The 23,043-nt window shown below is 48.1% G+C and overlaps 1 protein-coding gene across 6 annotated transcripts in view; it reads right to left on the reverse strand.

The window, feature by feature from the left end:
• The window catches only part of HEG1 (heart development protein with EGF like domains 1), an 83,177-nt gene that overhangs the window by 22,519 nt on the left and 37,615 nt on the right, over nucleotides 1-23,043 (reverse strand). For 3 of the 6 annotated variants that reach the window (XM_089910611.1, XM_089910610.1, XM_022567613.3), the window contains 10 exons: nucleotides 22,196-22,510; nucleotides 20,241-21,599; nucleotides 18,057-18,173; nucleotides 17,308-17,427; nucleotides 12,932-13,035; nucleotides 10,131-10,189; nucleotides 9,723-9,883; nucleotides 5,804-5,938; nucleotides 881-923; nucleotides 711-748 (listed from right to left, as the gene is read on the reverse strand). In XM_089910611.1, coding sequence (XP_089766737.1) covers nucleotides 711-748; nucleotides 881-923; nucleotides 5,804-5,938; nucleotides 9,723-9,883; nucleotides 10,131-10,189; nucleotides 12,932-13,035; nucleotides 17,308-17,427; nucleotides 18,057-18,173; nucleotides 20,241-21,599; nucleotides 22,196-22,510 — 2,451 coding nt within the window. Of the gene's footprint in view, nucleotides 1-710; nucleotides 749-880; nucleotides 924-5,803; nucleotides 5,939-9,722; nucleotides 9,884-10,130; nucleotides 10,190-10,210; nucleotides 10,368-12,931; nucleotides 13,036-17,307; nucleotides 17,428-18,056; nucleotides 18,174-20,240; nucleotides 21,600-22,195; nucleotides 22,511-23,043 lie in introns of those variants that run through there. The other 3 variants (XM_089910612.1, XM_022567621.3, XM_022567638.3) reach the window with 2 other exon arrangements.

Raw genomic sequence — 23,043 nt, forward strand, 5'->3', positions numbered from 1 at the left:
GGACCCCCCACTCTGCGTCCAGCCCTGACCCCCGCCCCGACGATACTGGTCTAAACGGCCCCACGTTCTTCTCTGTCCTCTGTCCTCCTCACGGCAGCCCGACTTGATTTTCTTGATCAAACTGCTTTCCTGCTCTAAGACTCTTGCTAGTGCCACAGTGGCTACTGATTAAAACCTAAACTCTCAGACTCCATCGAAAGTCCCAACAGTTTGGTCCCCACATACTCTGCCAACCTAATCCCCCATTCTCCGCCTTCCTCTCTTTCTGTCCTCAGCCACACCCACTTACACACTGTCCCTGAAAAACATGGGCCCAAGCTGCCCCAAGACCTTTGTTTACGTTGTTCCCTCTCCCTGGATTCCTTCTCCCTCCATACCTGCCAGTCAAAGTCTTCCCAAACCTCCAATTCCACCCCCTCCAAGAAACTACTCAGGAGGCTCTTCTGTTCTCCCTGGGTGTGGTCCCTCCCTCTCTGCCTCAAACCTCATGCCTCATGTACTGATAAACACTCCACAATCAGGCTATTCAGGAAAGCGTTTATCTCCCCTGCAAACCTCCAGGCCCTGGAGAGCGCTCTGTTTTCCTCCCAGCACAGGAGCTGGGAAGACAGCAGATGTGAACTGAGGACGAGAGGAGGGGACAGACACCCTGCGTGCCAACAGCCGTGCCAGCCCTGCCCACGCAGAACTCGGGACTTCTGCATACTTACGGTTTCCACAGTTGAGACCACCAAGGCCGAATGGGCAACTGCAAGTCAACAAAGAAAAAGAATAAGAATTAGTTTCAAATATCAAAAGAAATAACTGAGGCAATTTACCAAAGTAACTTCTAAATAAGGTTTGGAACAAATTCATCAGAATAAATGAACACGGAGCCTACCTCATGCAGGTTTCATTTTCAAGCCTATATCCATCTTCACAGGCTGAAAGAGAAAAGGAAAATCCAGGAACGTGTCTATTGACTTCCCTCGGTCCAAACTGACAGTTAATCAAACCAGCCAGCCTAAAGGCCACAACAATATTCTAGATCCAGCAGGCTACAAACAGCTTTAGAATTACCTAAAACCTGGCCTAAATACTGTTGCCAGCTCAACTCAATGCTACCAGAAAAATTCTTAACCTCTTAGTGATTCTCAGTTTCCCAGCTATTAAAAAGAGGATAATAATAATATCTGCTTTATAGTTTCTTGGAGGAGATTAAGTAAACTAAGGCATGCAAATGACTTAGCGCAGCACCTAGCGCATAGTAACCACTAACTGTTTGTAGCTGTAATTATTATCCAACATATGCAATTATTTTTGCAAGTTCTCCGTGGCCCCTGTGTAACATCCTTCCGTAAACACAAAGACAAGTGCTTCACTTTCTTTAACGTAAGTCAAACCTTTAACCAGCTGTTGGCTCCATCAACCCCCTTCCATGAGGAAGTGAGAGCTGTGACACCTTCAGAGCCATGGTCCTGGTGGGTGCCTCAGTTTCCATAAGAGAACGCTCACCCCGTGGTCTGTGTAGTGGATTCTAGACACACCTAGATGAGCCCTAATCGGCACATCACCCAAGACCATAGCTTTGAACCCTCTGGCAGTACAGCTCATGGACCACTGCTTCACTGAAGGCCTGTGGGCCAGCCATTCCCCTGGATCAGCAGTTCCTGAATTGATCTGATCACGGAACATTTTCAGCATTACAATAAGCTGACAGAACACCATGAGCTGTAATGCATGCTTGGATGAAAGTAGACAATAAAAAATCTCCTCTCGGACAAATTCACTGCTGCAAGGAATGACAGAAATTTGATTCATGATTAATGTATGCCATGCGCTGCATACAAGAATCACAGGTAAGAAAAGGCACAAAGCGTAGAGCAGCGATCTCTGGACAGACAGCACACACGCTGATGGTGAGATGTGAGTGCCAGCAGCACACGTGGCTCAGAGGCTGCACGCCCTGCAGGCTGGGATGGGAGATCTCTCACAGACCTCCTGCATCCTCCTTTAAGGATCAGTGCATAATAATATTAACTACGTAGATGTGCTTAACTTTTTTCTTCCTTCTATTTTTTAGTGTTAGACACTAAATGTTTCTAGTATCTATTTTGTTGTCATAGACTATTGATATATCACTAGAGGTTTGTGGAATGGTTTGGAAAATACTGTTCTAAATAATCTAAATTCTCTCACAGCAGATCATGAGAGCTGTGAGCCTGTACTGCACTGTTTGGCCCCCTGGAATCACTTTTCCTGAGCTACACTCTCTTTATTAAGGGCAATCTATTACTAGCAGCAGCCCCAGGCAAGCCCCTAGGGTATTTATCACAGGCTGTCATGGACCACATTGCCACAATACCACTCAGTAACCTGGTGATGTGGATGCTCCAGAGAAACTTCTCTTGGACCCTGGGGCCTAGAAAAATGGGGATGGGCCTAAAGAACTGTACTTTATTTGATGGTCGCCACTTCTTTCAAAATCATGTTTCTCTCTGCCTCAGTGTCCAGGAAGCTCAGAACTTGAGTGAGCGGCCTATCTTTAGGAAACATGCGGGAACTTAAGGTATATCTTTTTGCTATTCATTTTCCTTCTAGCCTCAACAAAGTAGTCATTTTATTACTCCTTCAACCTGATTTACCTTTTAAATTAAATCTCATCTTGTTACAATGAATTTTCATTAGGCACTTCAAATCTTTTTTGCAACAAGGTACAGCATAATCATATCCCACTTCAGGGAAGAGAAATGAGGCCCCTCTCCCAAATCTTTGATACCTTTGAGTTCTCTGAGCTGGCCTTACTCAGCTGGGGCCTTCTCTAAGGAACAAGCTGAGACCTCCTGTCTCCCCGGCGTGGAAAGCACCATGCCCTGGCAGTCCTTGTGCTATGGCCGGGTCGTGGGAGCAGGGGAAGCCGCCCCTGGATGACCCATGGCTCTGTCTGCAGGGCAGCTACACAGAGACTGCTGGCATCCCAGTGACTCTTCCCCGCCCGTCTCAGCACTGAGGCAGGCTGATGTCACACTAGTCTGTTCTATTCTGAACACTTCTTCCTGGAAATATTTTTACAGCAAATCTACCCACCCAACCCTCATCTGCTGGGTGGGAGCTTTCCACCCTGTGGCTGCCATCCAGCCAGATGTAAGGTCCATCTGTTGTCCTGTCTATAAGCTGATGGGCTGGGCTGTTTTCACTTAGCTTCAGAAGTGGCCTGGCTCCCTGGTGTAATGATATTTCCTTATTTCAGATGGGCTCATTCAGTCATTCATCAAAGACTGAGTGCTACCGTGGGCCTGGTACTGCTCTAGGGGCTCTTGGAGGGAAACCTTGTCATAAGGCACTCCAGTGCGCCTTAGGATCCAGCTCCGCATCTCCATGCCCTAGAGGGACCCTGACCCGCAGAACACTGAAGATGAAATGAATGTGTCAACAGCCAGCATATACACCCCAAGTGGGCTTCCCCTATTGATATGGAACACAAGCAAATTTTACCCTCTGGACTTTTAAATAAAAGGCCAGAAGTACATGGTGGAGCCTTCAGGGCTCTTTTGTTCCCTTGCAGGAAGCCAAATCAAGACCTGCCAATCTTGTCCTGTCATATATGCTGCCCTACCCTCCAACTGTTCATTCAACAGACATTTATGGAACCCCGTAATGTGCAAGCATATTCTAGAGACCGGCACCCAAGGTATCTGCAGCCTAGTCAGAGAAAGAGACCTGCAAACAGGTGGCTGGAATGCATCAGGATATCTGCATGATGGACGGAAGCTAAGACATCTACAGGAAGGACACCTACTTTAATTTTACATGAGGCTTTGAAAGTCTGGTAAAGACGTTTTATGTGAGACACTGAGAAGGTGTGTGTGTGCAAACAATAATAAAGAACAATATGCAGTTGCTAATGTACAACTGTTCATTGCAGAGATTTAGAAAACACACACCCACGTGCCTTTAGCCTCGATTTACACCAGGGACTGACCCCGGATTTGAGGTGTCCGAGAGGGTACTTCTTTTAACTACCCCCGCGCTCCAGCACCGACGGCCAGAAGATGTCACTGTAACCCCTCAGAACCCAGCTGACCGGGCTGTGGTCCAAGGAGCTCCGGGATCCATTCATGGAGCTCTGATGGCCATGGGTGAAAATCTAACCAACAGGATACTGCAGAAACCAGGCTGCATAGGGCCTCGGCCACAAGCCCAAAAGCTAACCACGGTTTTCTTATGCCGATTCTCCGGTCATTACTTGATAGACATAAGGTTTCCGGTGCCTGTGTCACTGCATCTGGTAAATCCTTGACAGCTCTGCTATTGCTAATGCTAGTCTGTAAGCGACACAATTATAGAACTAGTGACTTGGAAAGAGAGGGAAATGACTCATGCCAGTCAGAAGCAAAGGTGGCAGGGCTGCTCTTGAGGCCACCTGAAATTGCAGAGGCACTGTGTACAGAAACGACTGCCCCACGTAGCTACACGGCCTCCAGCACACAGGGACGTCAGCGCACTTCATGTGTGAAGGACGTTACCTTCACACATGAAGTGGGCTCAGTGGCCCAGTTTCTAAGACGGGCCAGGAGCACTTTGCATGAAACCAGATAAGAGGGAACTAAGAAGCATCACCTCTGTATCAAAGCGGCAGACTGACAGGGCACTGAGAAGCGCTATGAGCTTCAGAATCAGGCCTGCTGCCCCACAGAGTTGGGCCCCCTCTTCAAACCCCACCCCAGCGCCTGTGTGCAGAGCTGGGGAGGTGCACTTTCAAAGCACCTAAGTCAGAGGGTCTGAAGCGCGGGGTGAGAGCACTGCCCTGAAATGTATTTCTATCCTCTCCTCTAATGGGAAGTCCTGACAGAAATAAGTGGCATGTCACCTTTCCCCAGGATGCCATTTTTACTCAGATTCCAGTACATCTGTCACCAGCAGGCACTGACTGAGCAGGAAAACTGGGCCATACACGTTCTCATGTGATGCGAGGCCTAAGGCTACGGGATGCCTTTATGTTGCTAGTTTTCCTGTGATCACGAATTGCAGCAGGGTTTCGTAAGTCAGGGTACCCAGTGCTCTGGACTTGAATTCATTTTATTTTAAAGCAGTATTCTTGCACTGCACGCACTGACCAGCCTTCGTCTCAAACTGGATGAAGTTAATCCTCACCTAAGAGATTAGCAGAATTAGGTTTCTGCCTTGAAACCCTTAAAACCAGAACTCATTGGTTCAACAACAACCTGGGTAAAATACAAGGGCAAAGGCTGATGGCTTACAAAGTACCTCCATAACCACTGCCCTCTTTAATTCTTAGAATATCCAATGAAGTATCACTGCACCCATTTCACAGAAGAGGAAACTCAAGCTCAGGGAAGCAAAGTGACTTGCCCGAGATGATACAGGACGGGCAGGCAGAGTGGGACTCTGACTCAGGTCTCCCGGGCTGCCAGCTACCACTAAAAGGTACAGCCCTGCTTCCGTGCTGGTATTTTCATTTTAAAAGATTAGCAGACAATAGAATAAAGCTTTGGGAATTAAAACAGTAATTTTTCTAATTTCCTCTAATTAGGAGGAAAAAAAAAAAAAAGGCCTGGCCACCCCCAGGCATTCCATTCTCTTTTCTTTTCCTTTGAATCTGGTTGGACAGACCAGTGTGCACCAGTCAGAGATAATGCTATTATTCCAGGGAGATAACGTATTCAACTCTGCTGGGAGCCAAATAACTAGAACCGGTTACCCCCAGATTAGAACAGTCACCCCTAGAGCAGAGACACTGCCCCAGGCAGAGAAAAGCACCTCCCCCACCCCCTGGGCCACAGAACCCCAGACCGGCCGGTACCTCGGCAGGAGTGGTCCATCTTGTTGAACTGGAAGTAGCCAGACTTGCACTGGCACAGCGCGACCCCGTCCAGATCGGTGCAGATGGAGGTCTCTTTGTCACATTCTGGAGTCTTCCGCTTGCACAAGCTGCCCGCTAGAATGGAAAAACAAGACAGTGAGACAGAACAAAACCTCCTCCACGTCGAACATTAAGATGCGTGAACTTCCTGTTTCAAGAGGCTCAGAGAACAGTTTCCAAAAGAGCCTGCGTGGTGCGCCGCTCCTCTCAGAGGGCACTTCCGCACTGCCTTCTGCCGCTCCCCCCCCCCCAGTCGGCCCCCGGGTCTGTTAGTAAAAGTTCGAGGGGCAGAAAACAAACCCAGAAGAAACGGGGTGCCGTCGCCAACGCCAGCGTCCCCTGCAAACACAACCCTCGACGGGTGGGATCCTCTGCACCTTCACGCTCTAGGGCTGCAGGGGAGAATCGGCACAAACCCAGAAAGTGTGACCGGCTCTCTTAGGAAGAAGGCCTGTCTCGGCTGAGGTGCGCCCCGGCTCTGTGTCTGTCTGGCCTAAAGGGACGCAGCGCCCGCTGTGGCGGGTAGCCTGCTGCCTAGCACACTGATTCCGAGGAGAGGCGTGGAAGGTAAGCCGGGCTGTATGTGTTCTGTCACTGTCCGCCTGCCCACTATACGGATGCCCGCCTGGGGCTTGCTTGGCTCTGGGTCGTCAGCACCTGGCCATGTGGGCCAGGCTCATTTCATGGATGACAAAGAACTCTTTCATTATTATCCAAAAGCATTCATTGTTGGGCATGTGGCCCTGAGGTTGTACACAGTGAACCCTCTCTCGGGTTGTATACAGCACGCCCTCTCTGAGTTTGTACACAGCACGCCCTCTCTGAGGTTGTATACAGTGGACACAACGAGGGTGCTTTTTACCATCTAAGGTAGGTCTAACAAAAAAACATACGTAATTGGGGTATACAGACAATAGAACAAAACTATGAAACCCCTTGGATAGTGGACAGTAACTTATTTACACTACGTACAGGGTGAGACTGACCTACGCCACTGTTTTTGGTGGGCGTGAGCAAGTTCAGCGTGAGGAGACAGCCGAGGAAGGGCCACGTGTACACTGGGCAGTGAGGTGTGGGCTCCCTTCTCCCACCTTAGGGAAAATACCAGCCGATTCAGAAACCAGCTGCCAGCTCCTAACACGGCACAGCTATACCCCCACCCCACCCCAGGCAGGTTCTGGTGGCAGGGACCCCGGCATCTGCCTCCTTGTCTGAGTCTCGAGAGCTCGGGGCCAGTGGGTGGCTTGGTCACAGGAGGTTAGTTTAGGACACAACTTCAGCTCTCAGAGCTGAATTTCCTGCCTTTATCAGTGGAAGCTGGCATGCTAAATCAGAACCTATTGGTGTGTGTGATACAATTTCCTTTGTTTATTGTGAAAGGTCTGTATTTAAGGGAGAAAAATGAAAAATGGAAAATCTCACCAGGCAAACACGGTGGAGCTGGCACAGAGGGGCACTAAACGGCCACAATCTCTCATCTAAAGCCTTAATATAAAGAAATATCTCCAGCACAGAAGGCCGTCCAGGCTGGTACTAGTTGGCGCAGCAGCCAGCCTGAGTTGCCTGGCCTGATTAGATATTTTCTGGAAGCCAATGTCACGTTTTCCCTCCACTCTGCCCACGAATCCCGCCTGTTGGCAAATACTGCTCGCCCTGCTGAAGCAACTCTTCCCGGCACAGAAGCAGATTCACTTGAAGACAGGGAAAGCTGGCCCCGCCTTTGCGATGGAGGGGTTGCTATCCTCAAAATTCTTAAAGAACATTCCTTCATCAGTCCATCCAACGAACCACGTATCATGCCGTTTTCGTTTTCAGCCTGGCGATGTGATTTTTCTGCATCTACAATTCCCATGCTCCTTCCTGCGCATAACATCCGCCAAACAGACAATGAGAATTTATGTGAATCTAAGGCTGGGACGCTCCCTGGGGGATTTCCAAGGACTCTAAACCTCTGGAGAGATGAGAGCTACAGTTCTTTGAAAGGCGAGGAAGTAGATGTTTTGTGAATTGAAGGGGAAGAAACTGCGCTTGCAAGGGCAGCGGCCAGAGTGGCCCGGTGCCTCCCACGTGTCGGGAACGCCCAGATGTCAGAAGCTGACAGCTCCCCCTTGTCCAGCCCGCCTCTCTAGCACTCAGAGAGGTGAGTGAGGGACCAAGCAGTGTGCTGGCAAAACCTGGAGAAGCCCTGGGAGGGAAAACAGAGAGGTGAGGCTGTTTTCAGCCAAGAGGCATGGCCGTCTTTGTTCTCAGGGGCTTGGAAAGCAGAGGCAAAGAATGGGCACCAGTACATGTGGAGGCAGGAAGTCTGTGGGAAATCTCTGTACCTGCCTCTTAATTTTGCTGTGAACCTAACTCTGCTCTAGAAAAAAGTCTTCAAAAAAAAAAAAAAGGGACCTTGGCAAGGAAGACAGGAGCTTTCCCGTAAGCTACATCTGAGCAGTTGGAAGAATGGGGGCCAGAGAGTGGGCAGGGCCCTTACAAATCCAAATATCTTGCCACTTGATTTGCAAAACATGAAATACGTTTACTAAGGACAAAAAAAGTAACCTAATATAATGCTGACCACGTAGCATGTATTCCACACGTGTTTAGTGAACTGCAAGGTCCCCTTCCTACTTTCTGGGGAGGAAAAATTGGAACCTTTAAATCACTGGCAAGAGAAAGAAACTAAAATCAAAGCAGAGTACCGTGTGATGGGGCAGGAACTTTTTAACCAATTCCCCAATGAAGCTGAATGATAGCAACTTCAACTCCAAAATGCTTAGCTCTCTCTCTCTCTCTCTTTTTTTTTTTTTTTTTCAAGTGAATAGCCCTTAAATGGGCAAAGCTCTAGCATTTATCCCTGAGCAAAAGGTTAACTGCCAGGTCTGTAATGCACAGTCCATAAGGAGGGCGCTCCAGACCTGCTCCTACAAAGCTCTGGCTCATCGGGAACGTCCTGGATCTCCAGCAGGCAGAGCACCAAACCTGCTACCTACAACTTAGTCTAGCATCTGGGCACCAGATGGGGAGCTTCCCTCCGACTCTGCATCCCTCACCAGTCCTATGTGTAGTAAAATGAGCGAACCAGAGCCAGCTCTGACCACTTATGAGACACAGCAGGGGCAAGCCCCCCTGCATGAGGAAGCACTTTTGATTCCAGCAGAGTTTTCCCATCCCAGAGGCAAAACCTCCCCTCCAAGACCCAAATTTGCCTTCCAAACTTGTTTCTAATCCCTTTCTTCAGCTGCCTCACATCAGATGCACTGTAGAAGCTTTCAACAAAAACAGATAAAGAACAAGAAAAGAGAAATCATGGACGGTGAGCAGTTTGCCCTCTAATCTTCTAGTCTTGTTTCTGTGCAAATAGAATTTCCAAACAAATACACAGAAAGACGGGTGATTCTGTACATGCTTTTTTTTTTAACCTAATGGTATGTCAAGATGAAGGTCTGGAGTCATTGACAAGCATGTACATTCTGTGTGTGAATTTCTGTCTCCCCAGAGAGAAGAGGAACCTTTCAAGGGAAAGAAGAGTGGTTTTTGCTCCATTACATCAGCTCCTACATCCCTTCCAATACTAATGCTGGATAGAAGAAATAGAAACAGTATGCCAAGGACTGGGGGCCTTCAAGGCTGGGTGTACAGGACTGTGTGTGTGTGTGTGTGTGTGTGTGTGTGTGTGTGCGTGCACGTGCGCGTATGTATGTGTGTGTGTCTGTGCATGTGTACACAAAGATGCACAAAGGCCTTGTGCTTAACGCCCATTTCAGGCTGGTTCTGTGACAAGTTTCTTGGACCTGAGCCCTGAATGCCTTACACGTCTACCCTCGGTCTGTGACTAACTGAATGAGTAGGGTCCTCCCAGAGGGCCTCTTACCTCTAAAGATCCGCCTCTGAGAACCCAAGAGCTGGCAGATCTCAGCAGAGGCCCTGCAGCAGTTGACACATTTCTGCATCCCATCGGCCAGGTCGAACAGCGTCACGTTGGAGGCCAGGGAAAAGGTGGTTTGCAGTGACATCACCACCGCACTGGGCTCCCTACAGGCAAAATATGTAGGTTTTAATTGTCCTAAAATGACATGTGGGCCCCAGGGCTTTTGGAAAATGAGTGTCCTCCCCATTCTCCAGTGATGGCCTGGGAGAGCATGAAGTTCCAGTGACCTTGGCCCTGGATCAACCTATGGCCCAATCAAAACAAGGCCCAGTTTTGTTGCCATCACCCATGTTAGAACATCCTCCCCTTTCTATAGACTGGTTCACAAACGAATATAATCCTGTTACTTACCTAGAAGCATGAGCTGTGGATCGGGTATAACCAGGTAATGTTGAAAAACACACATTTAACTGAAAGAAGAACAGGTTTATCGTTAACTGTGAGTCAAACAAAAGCCTTAAACCTAGAACGAATTTCCTATTTTCAGGATCAAATAGGCGTTTTCCAGCCATCAAGTTGTCAGCAGGCAGCCTTACGCAGGAGTGGTGTCTTTTTTGTTCCTTTCTTAAATGCCTTTCTGCTCTTGTTCTGTTGTTCCATGAGTACAAAGGGAGAGAAGCAGACAGTAAATCAGTGGGGACAATCTTGGCAGGAAATGATGTTCAGAACAGCACCCTTGGATGCAAAACATCTTCAAAGGAGCAGACCTCTTCTAAGACCCAGGGTTTCAAAAACCTCAGAGACAACTGTTTATTTGGACTTTGCATAGTGAACAAGCCTCGCTGAAAAGGCTGGGTTCCTTTCAGCTACCCCAGGTCTGGCAGGCCTGACACAGACCCCTCATAATCTACAATGAGTTGACCTAACTCACAGATAGGTCCTCTTCAATAAGGCTCTCCATAGGAAATTACATTACATGGGTCAAGAGCCCTTTTGTTGAGAGCAAATTAAGAGCGACTCTCCCTGTGTTTGCCTTGTGCTCTCGGAAAGAGCAGAAAATCCCTGTGGGGCATGAAGTACCATGCCTGCTTCTCCACTCCCCCCACCACCCCCACCGACAGTAGGGGCTGGGGATTCCTTTTATGCAGCAGAGGGTCTCAATACCTTGACCAATGCAACCCACCTGTCTTCAAAGCCTGTGTGTCAGACACATCTCACCCTTCACAAGATGGATTCAAACACAGGATGCTATCAAACCTTTTTTTGGCTTTGTATGACATTACTTTATATTCACAAGGTAATGATTTATTATTATTATTACTTAAAATTTTTTTTCCCAGGAAAAAACTGAAATAGCACATTTCAGAACAGAACGGCACCTTGGGAAAGACTACTTGAGTCATAGCCTAAATCTTCTCTAGTCATAGCCAAATCTTCACTATATCTTGGGGGTGGGGATGTCACATCACTAATAAATTATATGTTGATACTGGGTAAAAATTAGCAAATCAGATAAGTCACTGAGCACCGTGTAATGGGAAGGACTGTACCTCTGCACAAGTTTCTCAGCCTCTGTACTATCTTAGAAGGAAATATTGACCTACACCCGAACTAAGAGGCAGCTGTGGTGCAGTGCCAAGAACACCAGGTATAGGGTTAGTAGACGTAAAACCCTGTCATATAGTAAAGAATTTGACCTTACTCAAAGAGAGGTCTGGCCCTTGACTCCTGGGAGGTAATTTCTAAGCCTTTGGAATGTCCTGCCTTTGTTTACCTGGAGACCCTGGGCTGCTCCAGATAATCTAACAGTGTGATTTATGGTAGGGATTGGGGTTACAAAGGGTAACCCAAAGGGTTACCTCTCCAGAGGGGCTGGAGACTGAGGTCAGCCATATGGGCAGTTGACTATCTGTGTTTTGGCTCTAGACACCAAGGCTCAGGTGAGTCTCCCTGGTTGGTGATACTCTATGAATACTGTACACATCATTGCTGAGAGGAGTTAACCCTGTCCATGACCCCATGGGGAGACGACGACTGGAAGCACCGAATTTGAATCCCTCCTGGACTCTGCCCCATGCATCTCTTCCCTTAGCTGACTGTAACCTGGATCTTTTCACTGTAATAAACCGTAACCACAAGTATAATAGCTTTCAGTGAGATCTGTGAGTCCTTCTAGTGCATTATCAAAACTGAGTGTTTCTTGGGGACCCCCAAACTCGCAATTGGTGTCAGAAGTGAGAGTGGTCTCTAACTTTGCACCTGCTCTGTGTAAACTCAGGCAATGTCACTAACTCCCAGAACCTGCCACTTTTCCCTCTGTAAAAGTGTTGGCAATACCTCTTATAGGAGTGACGCATCTGGTAAAGTGCCTGTCACAGAGTAGATGCTCAGTAGATACAGAAATGGAATTGGAATCTACATTTTACACAAATAAAACCCATGGTCCCATAAAATCCTATAGGTTTTGGCTAATATACTCTTACCCATAAAGAACAAGTAAAATTAAAATCAGAAATCAATCTCTAAAACTTATTTTAATGGCAAATTTCAATTTTCTGAACACCAAATCTTAGACTACGGTAGCAGCTGAGAGGCAACATTTACTATCTGAGCTTCATTTCTATCTCTTCTTCTTTCCTCTCCATTTTTCTTTTTTTCTTTCTTGTCTTTTTCCTGACAAAAAACAGGCAAGGAGGGAAAGAAGAAGAATCAAAGGCCCCTAGATAATCTACTCAGTGAATTCTCAACCCTGGGTAATAGGATTAACTGTTCCACCTTTGGCATTCCCTTGAGAAAAAAGCATCATTCTCTCCAGGTTCCAAAACACAGACAGAAAAATCACACAGCATGTCAACAGCAGATGGGACAGTAGGATTTTCTGGGTATTTCCACTTCACCAACAGCTCTTATTGGTGCATGTCACCTAAATGTCTGTAACTATGAGTCTGAACATGGAAAAGAAATGCCAAGGCACCGATAAAGGCTGCACGGGAAGACACATTAGAAGAAATGTTTCTACAGGCATCACTGGTTCTCAACACCTCCCTTCTACTTCTGAAAGGCCTTTAATTTTACCCTAAAGTTCACCTTCCAAATATAACAGAAATGAACAGCCCAGGAGATACAGCTGATCCCCAGGATGTTCCCGATTCTGAATAAAATCTGTTCTAGAAACAAAGGACTAGCAGGAAGATGCCTTTTGGGAAACCTACCGTTTTGGTGATCTCATTTTCAACTTCACGGAGGTCTGAATGTTTTTCCACGGTGGTATTAAGAAATATTTTCTTCAATTTAAACTCTGTCACGAAGGTTCTAACTGAAAATGAAAACGTAACCTGTTAGACCTCACAAGGTCCACCTACGCATGGCTGAGTGTCTGTAAATCTCAAGGCACCCAACTTTCCTCCACCTCCCAGGATGCTCTCTGTGCATTTCTTTCTCCTGGAGGGTGGAGACCACTCCTCCCTCTTCGGGGCTCCTCTAGCAATGGGAGCACCTACTGAGCTGAGCTGAAGACTCAGTCTGAGCAGACCTTTGGGTGAGAGGCTCCAAAGAGCCTTTTGCATATGTGTGAGGGCTCTGAGAGAGTGAGCTTCCCTCGTCTCTCCAGTGGCCTCCCACATCTTAGATGCTCAGTGAAGCTGTAACAGAGAAGAGAGATGAGCTGGTCTAAAGAACACACTTCCAGGAAGAGGGGAGGGAGACGTGGGGTTGGAAAAACAAATGCTCGTGGGCCCCTATAAAGCTTTGGATGGAGGAAAGCTCTTTCTCTCTAGGTCTTTTACCAAGTTAGCCCTCCACTTCAAGGGCGTGCTCTGGTTTCCTCTTCTCATGAGAGTCACCTCCATCCATTCCCCATGCCTCTTGCTCAGAGGAAATGCCTGCTCTATCATTGATAAAAGAGGCTTCCAGAAGCCAGGTTACTTCCCAAGATCACCCAGCTCCCAAGGGCCAAAATTAACATTTAACGTCACGTGTGTCCATCTTCCAAGTTCTTCTTTCCCCCCTAAACCCCCTGCCCCGTGAGGAATCTCATAGTCTAAGGACAACCAAGTGGCTACAGAGAAAGGTGTCAAACATCTGTAGCAGGACTCCACTCAGGGGGCTGCCAGACTCCATGACTACAAGCCATACAATGAAAACAACCCATATTCAAGATACTGTTGGGTTCAGACATGAAAGAAAATAGCCCCATTTTCAGGGCCCATTTCACTCATAAAATAAAATTCTAGTTAACATCAATTTGTGCTGATTGGGCCTGAGGGTGACAGAACTTACAAATGGGCAGGCAAAAAATTAGGACAGGGCTTCCCTGGTGGCGCAGTGGTTGAGAGTCCGCCTGCCGATGCAGGGGACGCGGGTTTGCGCCCCGGTCCGGGAAGATCCCACGTGCCGCGGAGCGGCTGGGCCCGTGAGCCATGGCCACTGAGCCTGCGCATCCAGAGCCTGCGCTCCGCAGCGGGAGAGGCCACAACAGTGAGAGGGCAGCGTACCGCAAAAAAAAAAAAAAAAAAAAAAAAAAAAAAATTAGGACAGCCTGCTTTATATCTGGCTCTTATCTTCCTTTAGATTAAATTCTTATCTTTCCCTCTGGACAAGAAAAAAATATAAATAAACCCAAACACAGAAACACATGAAGCTGCTCTTTCATAGAAAGCTTGCCTGTTGAATTAAGAGAAAGGCCCACAGATGAGCCAGGGAAAACATTTAACATCTTATACTTACTGTCTAAAGCCCTTAATCCTTATTTAACATCTTTTTGCTTGTTCTACAGTTCAGTGAAGCCAGCTGCTTAGGACTCTTTCTGAGAAGCAGGGAGCTCTTTGAAAACATTCCTGGCCAAATGAAAGAGCTTCAGCATGCTCTAATTTGCATATTCCACTGGTGTTTATGAACAATGAAGCTAAATGACTTGAAAAGGGAAAGATGATTGTTAACACAATAAGTGGCTCTCCTCCTGATGCATGGTGCCTGTGGGACCCTCCACACACAGGCTTCCAGAACAGTCACCCCACCCCTTCGTCCTCCCATCTCACAGGTCTAGGTCTGTGCCCAGACTCTGTGCAGAAACATACATATGGTAAGCATCAGGTACACAGATCTCTTCTGAACCAGGACAGTAAATGTGGCCTCTGCATCTGTGTGAATACGAATAAGGCACTGCAGTGTCCCCCCAGCCCCGCCCTCTCCCAGACACATTCCCATTTTCACGCTGCAGTTACATCATCTGGCTTTAGGGCGATTTTTAACTGTTGATCTACACAGGTTATCTAAATGACTTTTTAAAGATCCAAAATTATTGCTTTATATTCAAAGTAGTTTATCATTTTCATTGCTTTCAGCTCTGGTCCAAGAGATTAGAAGACTAATGTCAAAGGATACCTCCCATCTGGAGACCCCTACCATTTTCCAAGCTTGCTCAAATATATTATTTATTTGATCTTCATAATAACCCTGAGTGGGAAGCAGAGCAGGTGGTAATCTGATTTTACAGATGACGAAACTGATGCTCAGGGGTCAGTGTGCTGTAGGTGCTGGACATGGAGCTGGAAGCCTGGCATTTGAGTCCCTGGCAAGTGTACTTTCCATACTGTTTCAAGATAAAATCATTTCCATCATCTCCATTCTAAAACTGAAAACTTGCTGATTTCTTACAGGGTGTAGCTAAATGGAATAGGTGACCCAACTGCAAATCATCTATTAGAATATGAGGACTTCTCGACTTTGACTGATGTCTATATTCCCAGATTTTTCTTCCTTAAAAATAACGCTTTGACTTGATCCTTGTATTTTAAACAATTTTCTAAATTCTACCATTATTTTAGTAGGGTACCAACTATTGAAATACATTTCTAGCCCCAAGATGGAGCTGCACCTGCCGGGGGTGCCACGTCAGCAAGTCAAACTTTAGAGTTCCTGTAAACGCTCCCCTTGGCCAGTAATGCAGCATATCAGTCAGCCAATCCCCAACAGCGAAGACAACTCTGGGCTCTATACTTATTTCCTTGTTCCTTGATCTTTCTAAAAAAGGTCAGATATGCAACCCCAGCCAATCATGCCCTGTGTCCGCGTTGCTGCTTCTACGCGCTATAAAACTCACTCTTGCCCAAAGTGGCTCAGAAAGAGTGTTCCTTCCACTGCTTGTGAGAGAGACCCTGTACTTCCCCAGTCCATGGACTGCTTTCCCTTGAGTAAAGGACATCAAACTCATTACCAAATTGTTATAGTTTTGTCATTTGACACCACCTTCTTAAAAACTCTGATTATTCCCCTTAGCCTATGGGCAATGCAAGTCATGCAAACAACACTTTCAAAGGACACAGACATTTGCTCTCTCAAAAACACATTTACTGAGCACTTATCTCTGTGTTGAGTATGACACTGGGCAATATAAGTTGATTCCAAGTTGAGTCACTGTACCCACCAGCTCCCTATCCAGCTTAGATAACTCTATCTTCCTCACTTGTAATTTCTTCAAGTTCTTCATTGACCTCGGCGCTCTAACTCAGATTACACAGGCTGTGTGCAAGAAAGCTCCCAGGGCGAACACAGCACTGTGTGATGGAAGGACTGTGGGCTGCAAACCTGGCGTCTCATCAAGTGGTTGTACAAGCTGGGCCATTTAGTACTTTGTCAGGGCCTTAGTTTTCATTTGGGTTGTTTGCTTTTTAACCTGTAAAATGGAGATTATATCTAAAACCAACCAGCTTCATAAAATATTAAATTCGGGATCAAAATGTGACAAATTGTATGATACAATTATGGCAGTAGCTTTGTAAAAACTGTATCTTGTCTGTGGACATGAACATGAAGATCTTTTTTTAAAAATTTATTTATTTTTGGCTGAGTTGGGTCTTCGTTGCCGTGCGCAGGCTTCTCACTGCGGTGGCTTCTCTTGTTGCGGAGCACGGGCTCTAGGCACGTGGGCTTCAGTAGTTGTGGCTCGTGGGCTCTAGAGCGCAGGCTAAGTAGTTGTGGCGCACGGGCTTAGTTGCTCCGTGGCCTGTGGGATCTTCCTGGCCCAGGGCTCGAACCCCTGTCCCCTGCACTGGCAGGTGGATTCTTAACCACTGCGCCACCAGGGAAGCCCACGAAGATCGTTTTTAAAAATGAAAAGAATGTGTGAATGTGGTAGGATAATCAGGGTTTTATTCTCTTTTTTCTCTCCCTAAATTTTTTTTTTTAACTCTTTGGTTAGAATATTCTTTTGATTCTTTTTCCCCCTAACCATAGGGTGGAATGGTTAAGCAAATAGTGTTATGCACAAATGATGGCATATTTATGCAGTCATTACAAAGTTTGTATAATAGTTTTAATAACATGGAAAAATGTTTAAGGTATAAAGTTTGTACAAATACCATATGACTTCAACTATATCAAAATATAATACACACTAAAAAAGACTGCAAATAAGGTGCTACATCTCTGAGTGGTGGAATAACAGGCAGTGTCTTCCACTCCCTTCTATATTCCTTAAAGTTATTCCTTGGGCAAAGATTGATTTTGATTAGGGAGAAAAACAATAAATGTTATTTTGCAAAGTACACTGTGGTGCAGAGAAAATTCCAAGATAGACAAACTCTCTTACCCAAATTGCATATCCCTCTTTCCAGCTGGTACCCCACTGGGCATCTGCAGGTGAAGGATCCCTGAGTATTGTTGCACATGGCCAGGGGTGGGCAGGGGTTTGAGAGGCACTCATTCACATCTGCGGAGAAGGGAACACAAGGTCACAGTGAAACTGCAGCAGGCAGCACCATCATAATCCAGTACAAGGGGCACTTCTAAGGGCCAAATGGCACTGGGTGTGATGGGGCCTGGAAACGAGTGGGCACTACCCTTGTTCTCAAGGCGCTACCAGTCTACTGAGGGTGGGGGCAGCCTTGAGTACAACTAACTATAAATATAAGGCAGGATTTGAAAGTAAAGAGAAAGTAATGATTTTGATGGAAGGGAGAATTAAGGACTATTTCAAATAACATCTGGCCTAAGACTGGAAGAATTTTAATCAGCAGATGTGGGTAGGGGGATTCTAGGCTGGGGCACCAGCACAGTGAAGGTCAGGAGCAGGAAAGTGTAGGGGTTTTCAGGGAGTGGTGGGTGGTCCAGCGTGGCAGGGATGTAGGGAGCCCGCATAAGGGAGCCAGGTCGCGGAGGCTCGTCGATGTTATTGTCCGACGTTGCTCTGCAGACAACACATAAGCATGCTAATTCTCAAGTAAGCAGGGTATGAATCTTAAACTCTTACTCCCCTATGTTTTGGAGGAAAAGGGAGTTTACTGCCTATCTCAATGTGATACTGTATTGTAGACCACTGCAGGTGACTTTTCCTCTTACCCATGTTGCAGTCATCTCCTTGCCAGGAAGGTGAGCACACACACTGGTACCCACGGCTGGTGGGGTCCACGACGCATTTCCCATCATGAAGACAAGGGTTAGCGGCACAGCTGTTAACTGCAAACACATTTCAGATATAATGCACTTAATCACACAGGAAAGGTGAGGGCAGTGCTAGGTAAATATTTAATTCTCCCAGCTAATATTTGATTCTTGCTTATTTCTGTGTACTTGCCCTGAAAGGCCACACTATGCAATAGAATGGGTTCCCAGAGGTGCAGAGGGGATGTATTGGGACTGGATGCTGGCACTAGCTGTGTACATACACACGTGTTAGACCGTTGGATCCCTAAATGCAGGAGCTGGTTCAAATCCAAATACTGCGTACAGGTCCCTCGGCTCGGGAATGACGATTACATTGCCTCGGGATACTTAACAAATTCTACTTGAATCAATGCCAATTTAAAACACACATTAAGGAGAAAATGACGCCTGATCAACCATCCTCCCTGCTCCAAGTTTTCTCTTTTCTAAAGGTCTCGCACTGTAACTGGGCCTCCACATAACGTGCCATCCTTCAGAACAATGCCTGCAGGTGAACACTACGACACCCTCTCTTTACGCGGTGTGACCGTGAGCCCGTCTCATTCATCCAGGCCCTGGCGATGCACAAGCTCCACTGAACTCTTGGACTCCCAGCTCCCAGGTGCAGTGACCACACTCTCTGTTTGGGTCTGTATAACTGGCCTTGTCGTGCTACAGTTATACAATAACTGCCTAGTAAAGGTTTCTGACGCACATTTAGAAAAGCCAAAACTCATAACAGAAGGAGAAAAATCATCTCCGAGGAGAAAAGTCAGTGGTAGAATGAGAAAGAGAAGGCAGAAGTCAAGAGTGCTTACTCCAGAATAACCCTGGAGACAAATGGGCTAAACCTGAAGATGGCGTCCCGGCTCCTCGTTGCTACTTCATATCTACCCAAGACCACCTGCATGAGCATAGCACCCGTATGTACAAACACTGCACCCATGGACTCTGTCACAAAAGACATAGCAACAGCCAGTAACAATGTTCCTAATACTCACCTACAGTTATCACTGAAATGGCTATAATTGGCTTTAAGGGACACTTGTGAATTATGTTCTACCTGGTATTGGAATATATTTGGCATCTGGAAGTGAAGCCTGTGAGTCCTGAAGCAGGGATCCCAAACTTGCCAGAAGAAGGAGCCAGCTTCCATTTCCCAGCAAGGCTCGGACCACTGGCACGAAGGGGGCACCAATGCATCAGGGCTCTGCGGGGCTGCGTGGGGTCCACGGCCCTCCAGCCACGAGCCGGATGATGGCTGCCTGGTTGGAACTCTGCTTCTAACTCCCTTCCCTTCTTCCCTCCTCCCTTCAGTTCCCATTTCACCCCTTCACCAACAGCAGGTTTCCTTTCCTGAGTCTGGACAAGCTAAATATCCAGCAAATTTTGACCCTGACATCAAAGGAGGTATCATCCTACTTCCTTCTACCTTTCCTTAAGTGATAAAGAATCATGTGGATGGCTTTATTTCCCTTGTCCCAGCAACTTCTACATGGATATAAAGATATATAACCTCAGGTGCAATGTCACACAGTCACTATGGGAAAGGTTAGCTCACCATCCTCTCACTGGACACATCTCTCCACCCACATTTATCCACTGACATCATAATCTTAGGGAGACAAAGGAGCCTGGGCTCCCCTGGATCAAGAGAAGTTTCCCCGGTGACTGGGGGGCTGGCTGACTAGCTCAGAAGCTCGTGGCTCTGATCTGGGAGCAGGCACCTGCTCACTCTGTGTCTCAGACAGGCCACCTAAAGCTTCTTGACTCCAGTTTTCCACCCTTCAATCCTGCTTCACTACCCCACTCTGGCTTTGCTAGAGTTAAAGCCATGCTTGAAAAGCTCTTCCAATTACGGGGCATTACAAGTTACAATGGCACTACTGATGTCACACATGGCCAACGGTATCCGCTCCTCTTTCTCCGGGAAGAATTCTGAAACTCAGGGGTGAGAAGACTGTCACCGTGACATTCCTTTCTGATTTAAGTGCTCCAACAGAAAGCATCTGAGATCACAAAGCAGACACTGTCCTATGGCGGATACCGGCCACCCCGAGCCCCGTGCAGCCTCAGTGTGCTTGTGCGATTGTGTCCTACCTGAGGCTGGAGATGACGGTGCTGTGGATGACTGGGTGCTGCTCTGAGCAGTGAGGGTGGTCGATGTAGATGTCAACACCTTAGCTGTAGACACAGGTGTGCTTTGGGGGGAAGGAGATGTTCTGAGGAAATGTGAAGCCAGGCTGTGCTCTTCTGTAGGGGCAAGCCCCGTGGTCCATTCTTTTGCTGATGTGGGAACATTGGTCAGGGCGATCGATCCGGTGGCAGCATCTCTATTCACTGGGTTCCTTTCTGTGGTGACAGCACCTTCTGTGGAGATGCGTACCACTAGAATTTCAGGACTGGTTGGCGGGAGCTGTTTTCCGGCCACTGTCTGTACTGTTGTAGGACCACCCGTCAGAGATGCTGTGCTTGACGGGGGTTGGGGGCTGGGCACACGGGGATGAGAGGTCTGGAGAGTGGTAGCTACCAAAGCTGGAGACGTCTGGGCTAAGCTGGTGCTCGTGGCTGGAAGGGTTTGCTCAGTGGAGGACTCCGTTAAGGCCAGGGGCGAAGGGATCCCCAGAGGAGACCTCACTGTTACAGTTTCCGTGGCCTCCACAGGCAGAGTCTCCAGGCTCTGTGGCTTTGATTCCGTAACGAGCTTCCCAAGGTGTGGGCTGCTCTGGTTCTTAGGACCTGCCGTTTGACTGCTGGGGAGCATTGCCACGGATGATGCCATTATCGACGTCCAGGCTGAAGTCACAGGAGTGTCCCTTGCCTTGGGCAGGACCAGGGTAGAGGATGAAGGTGGGAGGATTGTCTGTGAGACAGACGGCGAGACAGGGGCAGATGCTGTCAGGGATACTAGTGAGGGTGGTGGCGAGGAAGACAAAGGTGTGGGCACATCAGGGGCGGACTGCAGTGGGTGAGTGGAGGCCCTGGTCGATGGCAAGGTTGACGAGGACAACCGGTAGGACTGTGACACTGAGGGCTGGGGCAAGGGGGGCCCTGACGAAGAAGACGATGATGTATTGCCAACGGATTCAGCATCGGTGTCCAGAAGAACCAGAGTGGTCAGCATACTAACGGCGGGTGTGCGGGATGGAGGGCTGGCCGTGCGCAGAACTAGTGCCTCAGTGGAAGACTGAGCGTATTCCCCATCGTGGGAGGAGACGTCGCTTCTCTCTGCCTGAGCCTGAGAGGAGGAAGAAGAGTCTGAATGCAAAGAGCTTGAGATCTTAACGGAAGAGGTGGAACTCTCCCTTACGTCCAAGGATGAACTGTGGTCCGCAATGGACAGCAGTGCCCGTTCCCCTTTGGTGAAAGGAGCTGAAACGTAGGTGTGGTCTGTGTAGTCACTGGACGTCCCGTGTTCAGGGCGTGTACCACTCACTGCATCGTAGCTCATTCCAGTGACTGCAAAGGGAAAAACCAAAGTGAGGTCAACTAAACAGACATCTGTGAGCCTGCACTATGAGACAGACCTTCAGTGTCCCACCCATGAACGCCTGGGGGCTGACACACTTTCTCTGGATAGAGACAGTACGGGGAGGCAGGCAGGGTTTGAGTCTGCAGTGAGCGGACCTGCCCTCCTGTGAGGAGCACGGCGGCAGCAGGGGAAATGGTCATGAAAGAGAAGCGGGGCCAGGGGCCGAAGAATAGGGAACAGGTCCAAATTCCTTCCACAGGCCTTTTTTGATGAAAGCAAATTAGTATCTGAAAAGCTCTTAAGACCCCAAATAGAACAATTGTTATGCCTAAGTGGAAAAAGGAAAACCCTCCCAACTTTCCATTCTGTACAATGAGATATTTCTTTCCCAGGAGACTGGCCTAAGCCACAACATGGCCAGGTTTCTTTATTGCAAGCATCCTGGCAGACAGCACCGCAAATGCCCGGGGCAAGTGTTGGGGAGGTGGGGGAACCCGGAAAGTGCTCTTCACAGGGAGCCGGTAAGGCACTTTCTGGGTTGACAGCGAACTCGATCACTCTAGGATCACGAGCAAATTGACACCTGAGCTGAGGGAACGCGGCAAGAGATCCTGCCCATCACCTCCGAGCACTCGCGAGGCTGCCAGTGAACCCGAGACCGAGCGGGCATCCCAGGTCGCCGTCACGTTCCCCCGCTGAGTGGGGCGCTCCGCGTCTCTGGGCGTCGCCGCTGAGCGCTCCACATCCCCAGGAGTCGTGCTGCCGTTGGTGAGAGATCGCAGCGTGCGCTCTCCGACTCCAGTGAAAGTAGCCCAGGTGTGCGGGCTGTGAGCGCGGCCTCCGGGCGTCCCCTCCTCCACTTCGGAACTGACGGCCAGCTCAGGACTGTCTTCGGTGGCTGCGAGAGGGCCAAAAAGGGGAGGGCCGGTCACTCCGGGGGGGTAGAGCTGGGCTGTGTCAGCCAGACGCTTCCCTAGGCTTTCTCAGTGTTTTTATTTGAAACTGACACGGTGAAAACCCAAGCTGTGTGCTGTTCTTGCAAAGGCACCGGTGACTGAAACCTCAGGAAGCAGTGCGGGGGGTCAGCGTTGCTGTTCAGGTGGCTTGGATTTATGGGAACGTTTATTAGTTAGTGAACAGGACTGATACGGTATTTCTGCTCGGTGATACATAATAAATAGTGTTTATGTCAGGGAAATCGGTGGTGGCAGCGGGAGAGGTGAACAGTGGGCAAAAGACTAACAACCCTGCTGGGGCTTTAGACCCGACAAGGTCTGGGAGGGAGGCCAGTATCACCTGGAAGGTTTTTACCTCCTGGTAGGACCAGCGATACATGACCGACACAGGGCCTGTTGTTCTATACTGTCCGTCATTCTATAGTGTAGCTCTTCACCCTAGCACATCAGTGAGAAATGGCATTGTGGTCAGAGG

The sequence above is a fragment of the Delphinapterus leucas genome, chromosome 4 (genome assembly GCF_059928025.1).
Source record: "Delphinapterus leucas isolate spDelLeu-1000000601 "Yukka" chromosome 4, BTC_Dleu_Yukka2, whole genome shotgun sequence".
Taxonomy (NCBI): domain Eukaryota; kingdom Metazoa; phylum Chordata; class Mammalia; order Artiodactyla; family Monodontidae; genus Delphinapterus; species Delphinapterus leucas.